At 38.6% G+C, this 20,386-nt stretch overlaps 1 protein-coding gene across 1 annotated transcript; it reads right to left on the reverse strand.

Moving 5' to 3' along the window:
- Positions 1 to 614: 614 nt before the first annotated feature.
- LOC112279817 (uncharacterized) lies at positions 615 to 14,694 on the reverse strand. Its single transcript, XM_024514556.3, has 31 exons — positions 14,568 to 14,694; positions 12,940 to 13,502; positions 12,683 to 12,804; positions 12,377 to 12,535; positions 11,927 to 12,010; positions 11,516 to 11,652; positions 11,061 to 11,283; positions 10,720 to 10,827; positions 10,382 to 10,451; positions 10,044 to 10,168; positions 9,803 to 9,916; positions 9,489 to 9,590; positions 9,239 to 9,319; positions 9,045 to 9,124; positions 8,842 to 8,905; positions 8,479 to 8,634; positions 8,269 to 8,316; positions 8,057 to 8,173; positions 7,757 to 7,868; positions 7,490 to 7,572; positions 7,115 to 7,300; positions 6,688 to 6,864; positions 6,207 to 6,475; positions 5,895 to 6,026; positions 5,504 to 5,672; positions 5,211 to 5,318; positions 4,819 to 5,023; positions 4,586 to 4,692; positions 4,387 to 4,467; positions 1,254 to 4,247; positions 615 to 1,090 (listed from the first exon to the last, which is right to left on the reverse strand). The coding sequence occupies exons 2-30, from the start codon at positions 13,253 to 13,255 to the stop codon at positions 1,257 to 1,259; spliced, it is 6,726 nt and encodes a 2,241-aa protein (XP_024370324.1). The 5' UTR covers positions 13,256 to 13,502; positions 14,568 to 14,694; the 3' UTR covers positions 615 to 1,090; positions 1,254 to 1,256.
- Positions 14,695 to 20,386: the final 5,692 nt, after the last annotated feature.

Below are 20,386 nucleotides of genomic sequence, written 5' to 3' on the forward strand. Positions count from 1 at the left end.
TGGCAAGATCCCATCTGTTCAATTTATAAAGAAGAAGTAGAAATGAAAAAGGAACAAAAAAACAGCACATCTCCTGCAATTCTAAGACAATTGGCAAGTTCAAATTTGAATGCTGATGCAGTTCAGTATATCGGATTGAACTCCCTACTGAGAAGAGAATGAAATACAGACATTAGGTTGTGAAGGTATTTGAACAAGAACAAACTCATATCCTTCCACCATCCTGCTGTCGTTTATAGATTAAACTAGGTCTACGGCAGTCTAATGGCAACATTGACTCCTTACAAAATACCGTAGCTCCAACAAACTCAGGACTTTAGCAGCTGGTACTCATTAAGAGTGCATGGATCAAGCATCTACTCCAGCATTTCCGGTTATCAAGATGCTGCAGGAGGTGTTCCGTTGCAGACAAGGACCAGGCTTTCAATTGGCCATAAGGTCACGTGGACAAAGTCAAAGTGAGCAAACGCAAGAAGTGGAAATATGTTTTGCTAATGAGATAAAACAAATGAAGGTATAGGAGCTTGAAAGCTTTTTTGGAAGATTGTCACCACAAGTGAGTTCGATTCAAACAAGAAGCTAACATTGATCACCCCATTTTGGGACTCGAAAGGTGGATGCCGGAAATTATTGCATATTCTCTATGCACAAATCTCGTTATCAGTTCAGGATTGACTTGTTTCTGGGTGTAAATTTTTCACAGATGATGGTGAGGGTGTCCGTTCAACTGGACAGTCCTTAGTTGTGGCGATATTCTACAGACAAAGTACCTACTCTGAACTAGAATGTAGACGAGTTGGGTCACATACACAAAGCTCTGTTCTGGATCTTTACACTCCATCCAAGAGTGAATGTAGTCCAGTTTGATATACACACGATTTACCTATACGAAGGTAGAAACCGGAAGATCAAGGGATGGACTGAATTGATATTCACCTCAGTTTGCGCTATCCAGAACAAATTTGGTAGGATATTTTTCGAATAACTCAAATGAGTCCTTCACTTGAGTATGTAACCACATACTGCTGAGATGGTTTCTAAAATGGAGTCCCCTGAATGAAAGTCATATGTAAACTCTGTACTTTTAATTCTGCGTTATTAACACACAAAGGGGTTGTTAGAGTTTAAAAATGAAATTGGAATCATTTTATAGCCTACGGCAAAAAGGAATCTCCAACGAAAAGAACTATAGCTATGATTACTACAAAACACACAAGCACACCGACAAGACTCCAGTCTATGTATTTAGTTACCTCTCAGTTAGAGAAAATGTCACGATTCGCGTGATCGTCATAAACACCATTGACAGCTGCCCGTGAGTTGAGGTGAGTTAAGGTGGGACTTTTTGGTGTAGATGATGCTCTGTCATTTGCAAGTTCCACCGACACGTCCGAGTTCCACCACGTCGATGGACATTGATGCTGAAGAAAATGTCGCAGAATCTCATAATCGACATCGTCATTCCAAATATTATCCGCTGGGATGTCCCAAAACCCAACACTATCAGCAGGTACGTAAGAATCCAACGCATTGGCCACCTCTTTACCTTTGCGCTTGTCATTACACATCAAGGCAAGACACCCTAACGCTGTCTTTGATACTTCCTTGTTTCCATCCACATTCAGAGCTATATCGGCAAGTTTTTGAAGGACAGCTGGACTTGATGTAATCTCAATGGTCGGGGGACTCAACCTTATCAACCTCAGCAGAAGCATAAGGCTACAGAGCCTGGGGTCAGTGCCAGCAAATCCAGCGAATTCTTTGGGAACAGCTAAATCCAGGAAGGACACCAGAGAGTCTATTAGGTCTTCCGAACCGATACAGACGATGATGTCTTTGTTGTTGGCAATGTAATGAGTTAAGATCATCGCTGGTTGAGCAAGCATGCGACCTTCAGCACCAGTGGAGCAAATGTAACGGCTCACGGCTAGAAAAATGTCCACGTAGGAGCGGCCAGACAACAAATACTCTCGCCCTTGGAAAAGCAACAATAAGGAGAGTATAAGCCTTCTCACGTCATCAGGATCTTCTGAACACACGCCCAAAACAATTGCCTTTTGTACTTCACGAAGGAATCGTTGTTCGAGAACCTTGCCGAAGAAGTAATCAGGTATTCGGAGGAAGTGATCCACAAAGAATCCACCCAAGTACATTTCAGGCACATATGATTCCTCCCTTGAATTCTTGTAGAGCGGCTTGCTGTCGTCATCTGATACAGTGGCCAGTATCCAGCGAGTAAAAATTGGCTGATCAAGTTCTAACGACCAAGATCCAAGCCCAGGAACCAGCTGATTCTTCACGAAGACTTGAAACTTAATAGCCTCCTTTGTAAGTGTCTGATAGACACAACGGCGAGTTTCATCGTCCCACACTAGCCTTGGAAGATACACCGTCTCCTTATATAAATCACATGCTCGTGCTGGGTTATGCGCCAGAGTAGACAGAAGCTCCAGAGGCATGAGTAACATTAAAGTTCGAAAAACAAGCGGCTTTGCCCCATGGTAGCCTGGCGCAAGCATGTCCATCAAGTCATCAACGTCAGTTGACATTACTCTGATTTTTTTGGACTCGCTAAATGGATCCTTCGGCTCTTTGGAATCTCCAAGAAAACTGACACGATGGCTGACTCCGCAGCAACACAGCAAAAGTTGTCCAAGTATGCATGATGCCATTAGTCTCATGTGAGGGGTAATCTTCTCGGTCTCCATGATCCCACTTCGCAGGCTGGGTAGATCAACATCACAAAAGAGGCATAACAATGGAAACAGCAGCCCGCTGCTAGAGAAATAGTTCGTAACCTCCACACTGGCTGAAATATTCTCACTCAAGAATAGTAGCGCATCCAAAGTGGCGTGAAGAACTGCTTTCATTTCTTCACCGTTGTCCTCTGTCACGGCATCCCAGAGGAATATCCCAGCTAACCCGAGAAGATTTGATTCAAGTATGGCTTCCTGTGAAATCTTATCGTGAGCCATCTCCTTGAAAACCCACATAAGTTCAGTCCAAACTTTGGGGGAACAGTGATCCATTGATGCAATGTCCAAGAAAATTTGCAGCTTGAATTTTTTCATCAGGTTGAGCTTGCCATGGGACGTTGCAAATTTTAGGCATTCCTTTAATGCAACCAGAACTTGGACATACTTCTCAAGCTCTACTGCTTGACTACGCTGCTCTTGCATTCCTTCTGAAACTATCACGTGCTTATCTTCAAATTCCTCAGTTTCGTTCTCAACTTCCGTCAGGCTGACGACGCTTCGTTCCCTCTCAAGGTACTCCATCATGAGGTCCAAAAAGTCAGCATTGTCCGGGAAGTCAGCTCCCTCCAACTTCCCAGACGCAATGTGGTTTACGAAAACACCACCAATTACAAACTCCTTTTGAAGACAAGCATACTTAAAATTGTGCAACCATTGCTCTTCATCCTCGTCACGCCTCGTCATCTTCTCTAGAGCCCTTCCACGAAGTTCCACTCGCACATCGGCGGTCCACATTGTAGTCGGCATTCGAATGTCTGAACCTACCATGTTGATGAACTTGCCAAGCTCCTCATCATCTTCCAAGCAAGATAGAAGCGGCTTGGGGATCAGATTCGAGAGGGAGGTAAAGTGGGCTCCATCTCCTCGCACAAAGGAGCCAAGAACATTTGCAGCAGAGATGGACAGTGTGGAAGTTGCAGATTCAGACTTGGGATCAACGCCTGCAGGTGGTACTACTAGCAACAGCAACGGGAGATGGATGCCCCTATGAATAATCCCCTGTCTGTAGTCAGAATCTCCTGCAAAGTGTTTCAGACAGTTCAATGCATGATATGAAACGGGGCTCGGACCTCTAGACGGAGTTGCAGTGGCATCGTTAACAGCGCAACTTAGAGCCCATTGCATGCCTTCCTGCCACCTGGAGTCGCCCCACAAGTGCGTCCTCCCACCATGGTGAGAGGATATCACTTCTAACAGAGACAGAGAACCAGCGACTGCTAAGTCGAGAGTACTATTGGTGCTCCACCGAGTTCCAAGCGTGAGGATATCCAACGCGAAGTTCAAAGATGCCTGAGGTAAGTCGTCAAGCTTAGTGTTCACAGCAACAACCCTCCGCAGAACTTTGACTGTATGTTGCAGAATCTCTATACAAACTGGATCAGAGCTCTCCGTCTCAGCCAAACAAGTTTCTAGAGAGGGCGATGCCATTGTAATAAGAAGATCCTCCGCATCACTTGGCAATGTCAGTGGGAAACGGTCGACGACGTATGCCTGCAAGACATGAAGCATGACACGTAAGGAACAATGCAAATAATCACTATTGTTATGAAAAGCTGTGAAGAGCATTGAAAAGTGAACATACTCTTGACCAACAATATCATCAGTAAAAAAAGTGAAGTGAGGTATGAACCAGGGCTTGTAGAAGGAGCTCCGTCCGCTGTAGTATCTTCGACCGCATTGGATCTCCTGATGTCGCTAAATTCTGTAAATCCTGGAAGATGCAAAAGTTGACCATAAGGCTGTTAAAATGTTTATTAAAACCATGATGATTTCAGAGGCACTTGTACATGCGAATAATGAATGATACTAAAAGAGAAATTAAAACTTACCAGCATGAGGCTGCTGAGAAACCCCTCAGGGTTGCTTATAGGGTAGTCGCGGAAGCGCTCCTCATCCAGGAGATTTTGTAGATAGAAAGGAGCAGAGAAGACCATGTCTGTAGCATGGAAGGATCCATCTTAAATAGCTGCTTGGTAAAAATTTCCATATGTAGAGAAAGAACCTGAGATTCATGATTGCAATCATTTAGAAAGTGGATGACTACAATGAACTCTGAACTTACCAACCAACTCAGGGTAGAAGATGGGAGTTCGGGGTGTATGCACAAACAGTGCCATAGAATTGGTCGCTCGAGCTCTGACAAACGGCTCCAACTCATGCGTAAGATGATCTAGTAGTCGTTGCCGCATGGCTTTATTCCAGATAATATCAGGTGCATCTTGTTCGGTATCTAGCACTCCAGCAAAGACTCTATACGAGTCCATATCCTGCACCAAGTACACATAAAACATGAACGGTGTACATTGAATTCATATAGAATAACGCGTGATTCGATTCTCCTGTATTCTAGGACAAGCAGACTCCCTAACAGGACAACTGTTTCCCCTCATACGCTTGCCAGAACGAGCCCGATCAAGATTCAAACTAAACAGGCAGGTAAATATGGGTACATACCTCAGCCATAAGCCTTATAATGAGCCCATCAGGTAGGTACAGTCGGAGTGCACTGCCTTTGCAAGGAGATTGGTCGCTCACGTTGATTTTGGGCATTGTGCTTTGATCCTGTCACCAAAACTTGAATAGACGTGTTACAAACTCATACACTAAGTCTGAGAGTTATAGAAACCGTGTATCTTATGATAGTGTGCCTGCACCCCAAATCCACCAATAGGATATAACTAAACCGCAATTCAAATAAAGAACTAAAACTGTGCAAAACTAACGAAGAAGGAATAACGGCGAAGTACCTGCTGTAAATGGGATTGCAATAAGAACTTGCAGACCATGTCTTTCTCCCAGTCAACGAGATCCCCGGCAAGAAATTTCCACAACAGAATCTCAAACGCACCTAGCGAGTGTAGCTTTGCCATAGCACTCCTATTTTCCTTAGCAATTGTCGAGACAATCTCTAAAGTCCTGATAACAGTATTAAGTGAGTTATCAGGATTCCCAGAGGTAATGCCAGGTCGATGCAATTAAAAATAATACACGAACTAAAAAGTAACACAAACTCCTAAGCAGAAGCCTAACAAGGAATTCATCAACTCAAATGCAAGGAAAATCTATAAAGAAGAAAGTGAGGCAGGCCCAAGCAGTGCTTTGACAACCTGCACAATAAATCAAAGAACCCATATGTACCTGCCGAATTCGGGAGACTTAAGCCGCAGTAGAATTTGCACTAAGTGGCAAAGAGTCTCGTCCTTGGAAAGGCTCAAAACGGCAGCCGACGGTGGATAATGCTGTTTGAGATTGCTACTATCACCAGATACTCTGTTATTTTGAGGAGGACGAGTGAAATGAATCACGTATCAGAACCATAGCTTGCATGGACTTACATTTGAAACCTCGTCAGTATCATTACATCAAAGAACTAAAATCCAGACTGCTCTTGCTTCACATTCAAGTCACTGCAAAATTTATTGCACTCATTGATAACAAAGTGAGAGGTACCTCAAAAGAGTTTCGAACTGATCCAAGACTAAACCCAGCTGGATTTTGGGAGGCACTTTTTTGTCTTGCCATCTAATTCCATCTTTAGCATCTAAGCTGCCATCTTGAACCGATTTACCAGACATTTCCCGAGCCATTACAGACGGAACTCGCACCAGCCTTGACATACCATCTGCGCCAGTGTAGTTGAGGATTTCAAATTGCCCCTTCTCTAAAGCGCCCTTGCTTGTCCAACCATTACATTCGAATAACGTCTTATCCTTACAACACTGGAAATAAAAAACGAGGCAGGATGTAACTTTTGAGTCCCTTAAAAGTTAGCAAAAGAAAACCATATAGCTTTATATAGACGTCTTTATATAGCTTTATTTAGCTTTATATATATGTCTTGTATGACCACCATATATTCAAACCAACATCATACACTTCACATACAACATATTTTCTACATTCACAGAGCTAGGCTATGCGAGGAAGTTACCTTCTCTGCAGATAACACCATTAAAGATGCTATAACAGAAACTCCACCTGCGTGGGTAAAGCGAACTACATTCTCTCGATCGCCATTCTCCAATGTGGCCAAGAGAAAAATTACCAGTTTGAACACAAAAACCTCATGTTCACTGTCAATGACTTCCCGCAGCATCCCCACTACTGTCTGTAGAAAAGCATTCATACATACGTACAAAATTAGATTTTAGATGTTTCCTTTTGTTTTTGACGATTCTTAAAAACGAGGACGAAACCAGAGAGTGAGAACTTGTACGTCAATGACCTGAACTTTGAAGCCGTGAAAAAGTACAGAATTCTAGCTTATTCTTTACATAATAGCATTTTCTCCAGAGAGCAAACAATTTAGAAACATACAAGAAGTATGATTCTTCGTGGGTTCCTCCTCAGAAACATACCTCGATGACTTTTAACGTCTCCATACAAGAGCTAACATCATCTGTGTGACGTTCGTAAATCCAAGTCAACACATGCACGGCTAAGCGCAGATCTATTTCAGGTAGATTATTGTTTCCAAACAATGGAGTGAAGCCCAGGAGCATAGCTTGATAGACTGACTGAAATAAAGGTAGCGGGTCTCCAAGCTGCATCACAAATCAACAGAGACATTGAGCTTACACGTAGAACTTTTGCATTTATCATATGCTCTAGAACTTAGTTTATAGACAACATCTTGAGAATTCCATAATAGAATAAGACCAATATAGTCTTCGCAATTAACTATTGCAAAATCATGGAGAATAAGAAAACAGCTGTTGTGAAATTGTATTGACCTTCCAGAATATATTGTAAAGACCATGCTTAGGAGGGTGATGATCAACAAGAAGCTCGAGGTGGACGCCATTAACAACGGACCCTGCATGTCACCCAAACCATCTTTTGATGATCAAGCGTAGTTCAGATTGGCCAGAACGAATTGGGGCAAGGAAAATCAGGCTAACTGCAATGTACACCTCAATCACACCAGTGAAGTAATCGTGAAGGAGGTAAATTCAAAATTAGAATTTGAAAAATCTACACTTGTGCATAGCAAGACTGACCTCCGCCTTCGCTCGCAGTGGAGTATATAAGCTGAACATCTGTTGAATTGTACAGTATGTCGTTACTTGCTTCTAATGCCGTGTAATACCCTTCCAACTCTTCCTTAAGAAACTGTGAACATCAGCGAAAAGTTACATTCAAGTCATCGACTGAATTCTAAAATCAATGACTTCAGACACCAATGTCCGCAAGACTGCACTAAACCGAATATTTATATTTACACATCATGCAAACCGAACAAAACAGAAAGAAACAGCACCGCCTCATTTTATACCATGGATCATTGATGTAAATAATACCTTCTTCAACTCAGAACGCTTAATGTCATTCCATACAAGAAGTGGCGTCTCCACACTTCCACTGTGTAGCAAATCTATGGTGTCCTTCCACGCAGAAAAATCGCTTATGACTTCTTTCTACACATTGCGACACAAGGTTAGCAACGTCTCAAGTGGACTCCACTTCATTAGACGGGAAATCAACGATTTAGTAATGGCAAGTATAGGCATACCTTGTCATCCATCTCTATCACTTTATTGGTGTACAGTGTCATCACGCCCTACGCACCAAACACATTGACACTGTTAAGCAACTTAGAGGAAAATAGTCGTTGCATTGCAATTAAAATTAGGAAAATATGTATTTTCAACAAGCTAACTGGCACAATACGTACTCGTTTCCTTACAGGAATACCTGGAAGCCAATTAAGAAGTTCCATTACCTTGGGTAATACAGACAAAAGCAGCTTCTTCGCTTCTTCATTATCGTCCATCAAAAAAAAGATCTGACTACTGCTCAGCAAGCGAAGATGCGGCTTCATCGAGAATACTGCTGTGCTCAAGTGTAATAGAAGCACGCACCGACTGAGGCAAATACTCTGAACAAGACATCCAAGGTCATACATTAGAGTCGGACCCACTAGTGGTATAATGGAATTATGTGTATTAGCTTCTTAAGGGCCTCCAGGAAGGCGTTACCAGACGACGAAATGATGAGAGTAGACGTCAGGAACGACTGATTTCTTGGAGCATCTTCTCAAATACTAGAAACAAACTATTGAAATTGGAATCTAGAGAGGACATACTTGCAGGTGTTTGCGGACAACGGGGGACATGATTGTGAGCAGTGCTTGCAGAAGGATCGAGAGTCTGTTTACATCGCACACAGGGAGGTGAAATACTGGACCATTACAAAGATCCTCTTGAGCAAAGCGAGCAAAACATTTTGGAGGGTCATCCGAACATGGAAATGATGTGCTAAGAGTAAGAGGAAATGTATGTTATTTACCTGGTGTAAACAACATCACTGGTTAAACGGAAAAATGTGCATAGAAGGTCTGCAGTTGACATTATAGATGCCTCATATGCCTGAAAAGCATGTGTCAAAAATATCAGGTTCGAAAGACATTAGAATGACAAAAATGATAATGTGGTAAGTTAAAAAGAAGACATTAATAGAATACTGTCTGGGTAGGAATATACTCTGAGCCACAGACGTCCTGCATCATTATCTGTAGGTGGGGAACTAAGCGCAAACGTCAAGATGTCCAAGATACCTATCACCTGTGCAGTAATTCGTGAAGGATAAGAACCTTCATAGAGAAAGAAATGTACCAATAGTAATAGATGAGATAATATATTTATTCTCAAAAGGTTACATTGTGCAAGCTTACTCGGCATGAAAACATGTGAACAAAAGAGAGAATCAGGGCAGCAAAAAGAGATACAAAACCTGCAAGGAATTCTTCTTGGGGGGTGCATGCGTATGTAGTAATGCGACTAGTTGCTGTAGGTATTCTAAAGTTAGCAGCGACATTCTGTTGGTAAATTCTTGCTGCATGTACAGGAAGATATACATAAAGGGGTTTGTTACTGCAAGAACTTTGAAGTAAATATCATAAACATTCAACAGATACACCTCAGTATTTACTATAATTGCTGCTACGTTGTACGCCAAGAACTTGAAACACATCACTCCACACTCCCTTCTTTAAGCACTTGCATAGTAATCTCAAATTATTGAATTCAGATTTTTGAAACTTTTACCTTCGATGCAACGTGTCCGGCTTCAGTGGAACCAGTTTGAACGACAAATTTGACGGCTGCACGTATGACCAGCGTGCCGTGATAAGAGATGACACTATGTTTCGAACGGACGCACTGCAATGAAGAGATGAGACAACATTGTCATTTTTGTTAACTCCTGCTTCGGACTGTGTCAGGATCCAAAACTCCTCAGTCACATCGAAAATCTAGCACAGTACATAACAACCGGTGAAGAAAATACCTGGAAAAGGACCGATGCAATTTCGGGTATGCTTCCAATGGAGTTAAAGCAAGCTTTGGATCCCAAAAGCCTAACAAGCACCATGCAACATGTGGCAACTCGTACAGTATCTGGCTTTTGCTTCCCTAAATCACAACAATTCTGAACTTTCAGTACACGGTCTCATCGGATCCCAGCTGTGTCCGTCATATCCAACTACAGTAGGGGATGCAGTAATTTCTAAGAGAGTAGTAGCACTTAAAAGCGAGCGACGCGTGCGTATGATTGAACAGTTTATGATGCCATGCAAGTCGATCATAACTGCATATCTCAAAGTCAAAGAAAGCAAGTTATCTTACCAATGGTTTCCTTCAGGGTGTCAACAACAGCTTGAAGAACTTTAGCGTCAGAGCATTGCGATTCTCCGATCTGCATGACTGTATGTTAGGCACTAGTAAAGCCAAAATCGAATAGGTTGACATAGCACTTCAACACATGATTGCGGGGCTGTAAATTGACACCAGAAAATCAACATTCTAGAACTTTGGTATTTCAAAACAAAAATATGTTGATAATTGGTCGCTCGCCTTTCCATCTAAAAGCAATGATTTTACAGCACAAATCAGGAATTCATTGTCCGACTGCTAGCATATGTTGCTAGAAATATTATACAACAGACAAATTCTTAAAATCGTACAAGAATATTTGCAGCATACTCCTTCAATGGTAAATGCAATGCCCCCGCTTCTTTCGTTGAATTGAACGCTGTCATGAAACGATTCAAGTAGAATACCTCGCACTCAACCTGAAATGTAATGCTAGCATCAGTAGAGATAGCAGACAAGATTTTCAACCATACGCGATTTTTATCCAAGCTTATTTCTGCGAAATCACTGAGCAGAGCGCCTGAATGTCTCAACCAAAAGTGCACACTGAACCTAATTCAGAGCGATTCACGTGAAAATATCTATGATAGGTGTAATGTCTCGCATGTAGTATAAACAACATTCAGTGACAATGTGTAGATGGAGCTAACACCTGGTGAAGGTTACTCTGTTGCTCTGGAAACGTGCAAGAATGATATGGCTCCAAGCGGATGCTGAATGTGGAGCCCTTTTCCATGCCCATCACGTCAGCTAAGGTTGCAACGAAGTCATCTCGGTTTTTAAGCAGGAAGTGGCAATCTTTCCACGATGTGAACTCCATGACAACCTCTTTATCATTCGTCTCACTAACTACAACACCGAGCAAGTCTTCTAGACTGTATTCAGAAATCGCCAAGGATTAGAAAGCTTCAAGCAAAAAGAAACCAACTACAGTGTGTCAAAACAGCGTCAAAACTATACGTTTACAATCATTTTGTTCATGGGCTCCTCAACTTTAAGAGGAAAAAACACAACAGGACATGTTCTCTATCATGGAGACCGGTCTTATGGACTCCACGTGAGTTCGCAATTGAAAGTCGTAATCAAAGGGAAACAGACGAGGTGTACCTGTGAACATTTATGATGTCGCCTTCGAAACTTTCAATGAGAAGGTGCTTGGTAATGGACAAGCTATGCAACCTATCTGGATTGTGGGATCTAGATGGCTTCACAGCTTGAAATTCGTAAAGAACTGGATATTCTCGCTGCATTCAAAGAGCAACTCTAAGTCTCTGAACACAAAGGATGCTATGTACAATGGATGACATGGTACGAAGCTGGTGACATTTAGCTGCCACTAGAAACGCACATGTCGGCGGCTAGTCTCCAAAAAAGCGATTCGATTTAATACAAGAAATCAGGTTAATGCACCATTATTGAGAACAATGTAATGTCTGCTACACTGTACAGTACATTTTGTTCTCAGCTGTACAGAAACATAACCAAGCCAAAGCTGCAACAGAATGCTCAAATACTTACAACTTTCTTGTAGTGCGTGGCTAAGAGGTCAATCATTGCATCTGATTCTATTCTCTCAATCTCCATGTCACGTTTCAAATGGACCTGCGATCAATTTTCAGAAACGGATTAAATTGTTTTTCTTATCAAATCTAAATACGAATCCGCACTCACGCTCTTCTACTATGTACAGAAGACTAAAATCTAAGGTTAGCTAATCACATAAATTGGCAATCTAAGGGTCCTTCAGCTCAAATTCTGATTGTAAGACTGTTCAAGGAAGTATCTGGTAGCACGCCCTTTACGTGCGTTGATTTCAGAGGGGTGTGCGTGGCAAGAACCTTTAAACTCAATTAGAAGCACATTCACTTGACCAATTGAGATGCTAACCTCAGCTAATGGCTCATCTTAACGTAATGCGACCATATCAAAAACTAATTCCGTGACTCTTTCAGGTGAGCAGGTGTATACCTTCATGTTCCTCTGAATAGCGGAAACAAAAGCCACCGAATCCTTAACTAAGAGTCGCATGGTTCGTGATTTGAGAGAGATCAGCACAACTTGCTCATCGTCACTGAGAATTTCGAGCTTAACTATGTCCTGAAAATTAACCTTCTTCGAGGCCTTCACCTGTGTGATTAAGTTCGATTACATTAAAAATACATGATACGAAGTTATAGTCCACGCAATTCTGAAAAAATGTAGCAAAATTAGCCTAACAAGCAATGTCAACTACTAAAATAACCAATCACAAGGCTGCTTGTTACTCTTTATCACCTTAGAATCTGTTCGAAGACCTGAGTTGACCATTTTCACAATGGAAGCACTTCGCACACGGAGAATCGTATCAGACAACCCTCCTTTCTGGTTACTGTGCTTCTGCGCCGCATAGTCAATCCCTATACAAGCGAAGGTTTGGCAGAATCAATAAGAATGTTAACTCAACAACTTGAATTCTAACGTTTCAAACCACATGTTACTTATCTTTCACACTACACGCGTCAACGAATTCAAATGGAGTAGTGAGAATATACCAATGCCATTTATGTCATCCATGCGGTTGAGAAGCGCAGTAATAAGAGAAGTCCTGGCTTCACAGCAGAAGCGAATCGTCTCAACTCCAAACCCTGACTTGCTTGTGTCCGAAATTTCCAGTTTCACCTCAGTGGGATCATCATCTGCTGGCATGACCTTTGAAATGTGTTCGAAACTATACTCAGTAGGCGCCACATTAGGAGTCGACACGGGCAACACTGAGATTCCATGGTCGAGAACTCGAAGAAGCCGGAGACCTCCCCGAGGAGCCCTAGCAATTGCCGGAGGCCTTACCAGAAATATCTGGTAATCCATACCTGCTAAAATGCTTCAACCCTAAACCTCGATATTTACTTCAACTTGATCCACCATGTGCCAACAGCAGTGCCTTCCCCAGAGTTTTCTTCCTGCTCAAATTGCCAGACTTTCGGGTCATAAAATCACCAACTTCATTTCCGCGGTCATCGCCAGTAGCAGAGGTTTACAAGCCACCACTTGGGTACTCTGCTGAGCATTCCATGGATGTGATACCAGAGCGTCGCTGTGCAAAACCTCTATTATCCTACAAAAACAGGGGAAAACCTCAGCAACTTGATCATGATTAATAACTTCTGAAGTTCGCAGTTCCTCAAAATCCCAAATCACCCTGACCAAAAGACGCTAGACCTACTTGTCACGGCAAGTTTGAGCAGAATGGCCTGCGGGCTGACAAGAGAAGTGTTTCCAAAATAAGTGCTTGGGCTGAATCTTATAGCATAAAACTAACTTATGTTCTCAAGTAAAAATGGGAGAACTTTAAAATCGAAATCTAACGACGGTGGCCCATCCACGGATAGCTTAAAGATCGACAAACACTACGCACTCCCAACTTCGCTGTACTAGAACCCAGGTGTTCTACTGCAGATGACAATGCTTCGAGCTCATCGGTGATAACATCGGTGCGATCCACCAAATCCAAATGGACCAGCAATAATGGCAAGAAAATTGAGCTCAATTAGCTTGTTACTATGAAAATGAGGCTCGCTCACCCCCACACTCGCTCACCCCCACACTCGCTCAAAAACAGGGAATGAATGGAGAGGGGGGAGGAGAAAGCTCATAGACAAAAGCATCGTGCTGAGATCTATCACTCCATCGACAATGTCAGACAAGGCAACTCCTAAGAATCTGTCAAATGATCCCAAAGCAAGTTATTATGTGAAGTAGAGATTAGAGATCGAATTGCCAGTGCCCCAGCATCCACTCTCTAATACAAAGCCCGCAAAAAGGACCGAAACCATGAGTCCCCATTCTCCCCCGTGAACCCAGTCATTCAAGCAGAGCCCAACATCCAGCCAACTCATCAATGCAACGAAAAAATCCAAATGCCAACCCCACACCCATCAAACTTGTCGTTGCACCAACACAGTGGATCATCACCAGGACTACGGATCACGCGGTTTTGCTTCTCCCCACAGAGCTGCTGGTCATTGCCTCTCTCTCTCTCCTGGATAGGGAGACAAACGCCCCACGTTGGAGAAATTCAATACCCTTGGACAATGGAAGTGGAAATCTGTGCCAGGTGGGGTGGGGAGGGGGGGGACCAAGACAGAGACAACAGAGAGACGAGTGAGACACCGCAACTCACTCTCAACCTTCACGCTTCAACCCCCTCCTCGTCCGTCCTCCTCCGTCCCTGTCTCTGAGATCCAAAACCTTTGCCTGCCCTGTGGAGCCGCAATCTGGGTTAGCCAGGCTTAAATTACCCCTTCCCCCTACGCGGTTGTTCGCTACAGTAAGATCGCAAAATATGGGGACCGGCATTTTTGTCACCACGATGGATTGCCTGCCTGCAATTTGCGAGGGAGCGAGGCCTTTGTACTACGGAGGAGGAGGAGCAAGTGAATCAGTGAATGAGTACGGCTGGAGCTCATTTTCCTACTGAACCCACTTTTGTGCATTGACCTCCGGATCTCACTGAATGAATGAATAAAAATATTTCCTTTTGTCGTTGACGATATTTCATCCGTTAGGGAAAGTTGCTGTGAAACTCCTGGCGTTGTTTTTGACGATCCCCGCACCATTTTCACCCATTTCTTTTAATGAAAGTTTCCCACCACCACATGGGCTCCTGTTTTATCCTTCAGTCGACAATTTTCCCCAGGTAATTAAGAATGCGGCATCAAGAATACTGATTTTGGGTAAAATTGTTTCGGTGGAGAAAGTTTGAAATGATATGTGGTTTTTAAGGTGCATTGAACTGTAAATTCATTCTATACCATGCTTCAAAGAGCATCATTGAGAAGGAGCCTGGTATGAAATACGGAACTGAGGTGAAAAAAAAGGCTCTGAATTGCTTGTTGATGAAGTAGGTCTAATGAACTTTTGCACAGGGATCACAAAATTAGGGTTTGACACAATGCTTGGATGATGACCAACGAAGGGAGTGAGGCACTTTGGTTTTAGGAGAATAAGGACTTTTTTCACAAAAAGATAAAAAGGATGAAAATAAAAAGAGTGTTTTTAGTGCTTGTTTCATAGAAATTGAGAGGAGCTCATGTGATGTGCATTGCATTAAATGGGTGTGTTTATGTGTTGACATTTTTCTTACTCAATGTTACATATGGTGCCATAATTTATCTTAGTTTCGTATATATATATATATATATATATATATTCTTATATAAATTATTTATGACATAACTATATATTACGGAATAAAAATCAATCAATATTTTTGCGCAATAAAAATTTAACATGTTTAGACAACTAAGTTCGTTTAAAATTCAACACTCTTTATTGACTGACAAGATTAGCAATTAAGCAAGAATTGAGAAATGTTCATTTGTTGTTTTAACTACCTTTGCACCAGAGCGAACCATTTTATTAAATTTTCAAGGCAAGTCTGTTCACTTTCAGAGTTGCCTCCAACCAAACAATTTCTATAAAAAAAAGCAATAGCTAAGCTGGGAACAATTCCTCGAGAAGGGAATCAATTTGACTATTAAAATACGTATGAATCTGATATATTGTTACACAATGTATGCAAGGCGAACCATAAATAAGATAGCGCTTGTAGATGGATCGAAATTCTAAATATAGAATAAAACAAAGATCAACACTAAATTATGAAAAAACATCAACTCCAAATTCTCAAAGCATGAATTAAATATATGATGCTCTGATGGAAGACAAATGACAAAGACAAATAATTAAAATGTATCAGCAGTCAAGGAACGAAAATATTGATTTCAACAACAGCACTACAGTTACACAATTATATATATATATATATATATATAACAAAGAGAGAGTAACGGTTTTAGGGTCTTGTTCTCAAGAGATCAAGGGGAGGATGGATGGATGAACGAAGACACGGATGAATGATAATGGGGGGGGGAGAGAGTAATCTCAATCACATGGGGATAGGGATCAACTTGCAAGAGAGTTCCTCAAATTGAGCAGCCTTAATCTCTACAGGCCCCTAAATATCTGTTGCCCCTAGAAAAAGGAAAACCTCATACTCTCACACATGGCCCCTCATTCATCTATAATCAGTCATCCGCGTCGTTTTCATTGTACAGATGAATTCCGTTGCCTGCACAGGATGAAAGCAGGACTAAACGCCTCACACTGAAAGGACGTAGTACATTGGATGAAGTTGGATCCAGGTGGACAACATTCTGTTCGTTTGTCTCCACAGTCATCTTTTGTCACATCCAGCTGCACTTTTGTCCACCCGCTTTTCGGTTCTTTTATTGATTTTTTTTGTAAGTATTTATTTATTTATTTACATCATTTTTAAAACAATAAGTATTTATTTTTTCTCTTGTGTTTTGTGGAGGGAAGGGAAACTTATCTGCCATTTTCTATGTGTAGGATTTCTTTCTTCCTTTTATTTTTATTTTTTATTTTTTTAGACTTGTCTGGTCTTAAATTCATGGGAAGGTGTTTACTTACCTTTGACAGAACATAGTAATGATTATTTTATTTCATTTAATAAAATAGATAAATTATTCTGTAATGTACTCAATTTATTATATGACTATTTACCCAGATCACATGCACAATGAGATTATATTAACAACAATGTAAAAGCTATTTTTTAATTACATTTATTGTTTTTTTGTTCTTAATTTCTCTTGCAATGGTCATTCTACCCTTTGGATGATCTATGCAAAACGTTGGTTTACAAACACCAGGTGCAAAACTCAAAACCTGATTCTGTTACTTCCAATCTATTCAAATGTCTAAAGTTATTCAATAAAACATGAAAAATAAAGAAGAAGAAGAAGAAGAGAAGTTTGGCATGAAAATCAAGTTGTCTATTATAGATCACAACCATTGCCATGACTTCAGCATCACCGATTACTTGCAATTGTTTTCTATTGTCAAGTAGTAATATCATGCTAGTTTCTTTGATATCTGAATTTGATTATAGAATTTCAGAATCTAAAAAATAGCGTGTTTATGTTGTGCAGGTAGGTTACTGATTACACAATTGTTCAATAAACTAGAACGCATAGTCTTTGAAATAGAATAGCTTTTGTCAAAGTGTATGGGATTTTCTACTTTATCAACTTGATAAAATTTTATGACACACGTATTTACACAAATAGAAAACCACATTTTTATATATATATATATATATATATATATATATACATAGATAGATAAATAGAGAGAGATAGATAGAGAGAGAGAATCTTTGTTGTATTATTTGATTGGATATCTTACTTTATTAAAAGTATATAAAACATATTGTATATAAAAATCATACTTAGAAAATACTTTTAAAATAAATAATTTGATTTAGTTTATTAATTGAAAATACATGTATTTTGAAGATTCTTATAATTAATGTTAAAATTTTATACCATTTTAAATATAAAAAAATTCTTATAAATTTATTTTTTATTCTAATTTGAGTTTATATTGAATTCAAATTGCATTTCATTACAATCAGTGAGATTAATCCTTCTTTAATACTTTGCAACCACGATTAATTAAAATTTCACATTCTCTTGATTTTTTAAAGTTATTGTTGAGGAATATTTTTTTGCTTTACAAATAGTTTCTAACGATAATAAACACAGTAGTCATGCATGTGTTGCAAGAACCTCAGACCAAGAAAATTGTAACAACTACTTTAGATTTGAATAATAGAATAATATTATTTTAAAATAGCATTCAAATTATTTAAAGTCTGAAATAGTAATAGTAACAATATAAAGAAATGCTTGCACAATATCAGAACCACCATCTTTTACATTGAATATTCTAAAAAATGCAGCATAAGAAGTCTTGTTTAACATTTTTTTAATTCAACCTTCAAGTAACAAATTCTATAATCTAAAGACTAAAACATTATATCCACATCATTGTGAAACGTTTTACTTTAGTTGTCATTTATCTAAGTTGAAAAAATTATCATCTCAATCTTCTCAATAATTTCCAAAATAGACATCATAGTTTAAAATAAAGTCATGTCTTACAACTTATAAAAAAACATTGGTATATATAATGCAACAAATTGAAGAGCACATCCTTTGACTCATCAATGTATGTGATTTTTATTTATTTATTTATTTATTTATTTGATATACAATAAATATGGATCAATGTAAAGATTAAAAAAAAGGAATCTTGTGTGATTGTAGTATTTCATAATAATTACATTTTTTATTAAAAAAAATTATATTCTAAAATAACTTTATATATATTTTATATGACTTTATATATATATATATATATATATATACACACAAATTATTTTGATAACTTTGTAGTCATAATTCCATTAGATTTATAATTTTTTATTATATTAAATAAATAAATAAATTTTTAGAAACCTAAAATAAATATTTGATTTTTTTATTATATATATATATATATATATAAAGTTGTTAAAGCCACATCTTTTCTTGCTATCTCATGATTGATTCATCCATCACTTATCTTTGTTCCATGTCCCTTGTTCATAGACTACAATGGACTCTACTTCATACTCCCTCCATTCTCATCCTCTATTTTATAATCCCTTGCTAATAATCCATGGTAGCTGAGACTTGCCAACATTACTGCTACATAAGAACTACATTTATATTCAATGAAACAGTTTTTTTTATTTGTATGTGTGTATGTGTGTGTGAATCTATATATATATATATATATATATATATATATATACTCACCTATATTTATTAACAATGATTTTTATTATATTCATAAATTTTATTTTAATTTACTTAAATATTTTAAATTTAAATATAAAATAATTTTTATTAATATTAGCTAAATGACAAACTCATACATTGACATGAAATTTGAATATGTCAATTTGTTTTAAAGAAATAGATATTTTTAATATACTAATCGAATAAAGATAATTTATGTTATAATGTACAAAAGTTCAAAGATGCTTCTATTTATAATTTTGGAATGGTATTAAATTATATTTATATTCACATGAATAGAAAAAAAGGAATATTTTTTAATTAAATATTTATTTATTTATTCAATAAAAGTATTTTATTTTATAGAATATCTATTATTTTATTTTTTAATAAAAGTAATTTTATATAATTATTGAATGTCTTTATTTTTCACAACTAACATAAAGTTCATATTCTTTTGTATTCTTAGAGTAGATTAAAATGTTGTTTGAATAGTAGATAACAAAATCATTTAGAAACTCTTAAAATATGTCATTTATAAAATATTGAAAAGTGGCTGATATATTTGGCCAATTTCTAATAGAAGAGGTTATATATATATTTGGTTGATCTTTAGTCTGCTTTCAAATCCTAGACTTTGATATGCCAAATAACCTCGGAGTTGCCATAAATGCTTGGTTTTGTGCCTTAGGATTTGATTTTGACCTAGGTTAAAAACTGGCTATCCTTGGGTATCAAATTTTGTCTTTTTGAGTTAATTTTTGTTAAAATAAATTTCTAACTTCTTCTTATAAAAGCTCATATTCTATATTTTCCTAATCTACTTTATTTTGCCTTATTTATGGTCTAACAAAGTAAGTAGAAGGCTATTTTGTAAAAGGCAATATTGGTACTTTTTAGTTTTACTATCCTTTTGACTATTATCTATATTTTTAAGATAATTTGTTCTAATACTTTGAAGTAAGATCTCCTATATTATAATAATTTCTATAGTCTTTCACCTATTATTCATATTAAATCATGACATCCACCTTCCTTGAATGTGTACATCTCTTGGCATGCACCAATGATTCTTCAATATATTGATGTAGAATGTTCTTTATCTCGGTCTAATTCTTGAGCTTTAATATGCTCTTTTACTCTAATCTCAATATCTTGTATTAGAATTTGTTCTTCATTAAAACAAATATCTTCATCTCTTTGTTTAAATAATTTAATTTATTTGCCTACTATAGGTACCTTCAATTCTATACCATCAAGTTCTTGTAACAAGTATGTTCCATTGTTGTAT

Source organism: Physcomitrium patens, chromosome 3 (genome assembly GCF_059467195.1).
Source record: "Physcomitrium patens ecotype Gransden chromosome 3, ASM5946719v1, whole genome shotgun sequence".
NCBI lineage: Eukaryota > Viridiplantae > Streptophyta > Bryopsida > Funariales > Funariaceae > Physcomitrium > Physcomitrium patens.

Coding starts and splice junctions, on each gene's coding strand:
- LOC112279817 (XM_024514556.3), bottom strand. CDS start 13,255: ATGGATTACCAGATATTTCTGGTAAGGCCTCCGGCAATTGCTAGGGCT. Junction 10,452..10,719: donor AGTATGCTGCAAATATTCTT/GTACGATTTTAA, acceptor ACAGTCATGCAG/ATCGGAGAATCGCAATGCTC. Junction 9,320..9,488: donor CCAAGAAGAATTCCTTGCAG/GTTTTGTATCTC, acceptor ATTACTGCACAG/GTGATAGGTATCTTGGACAT.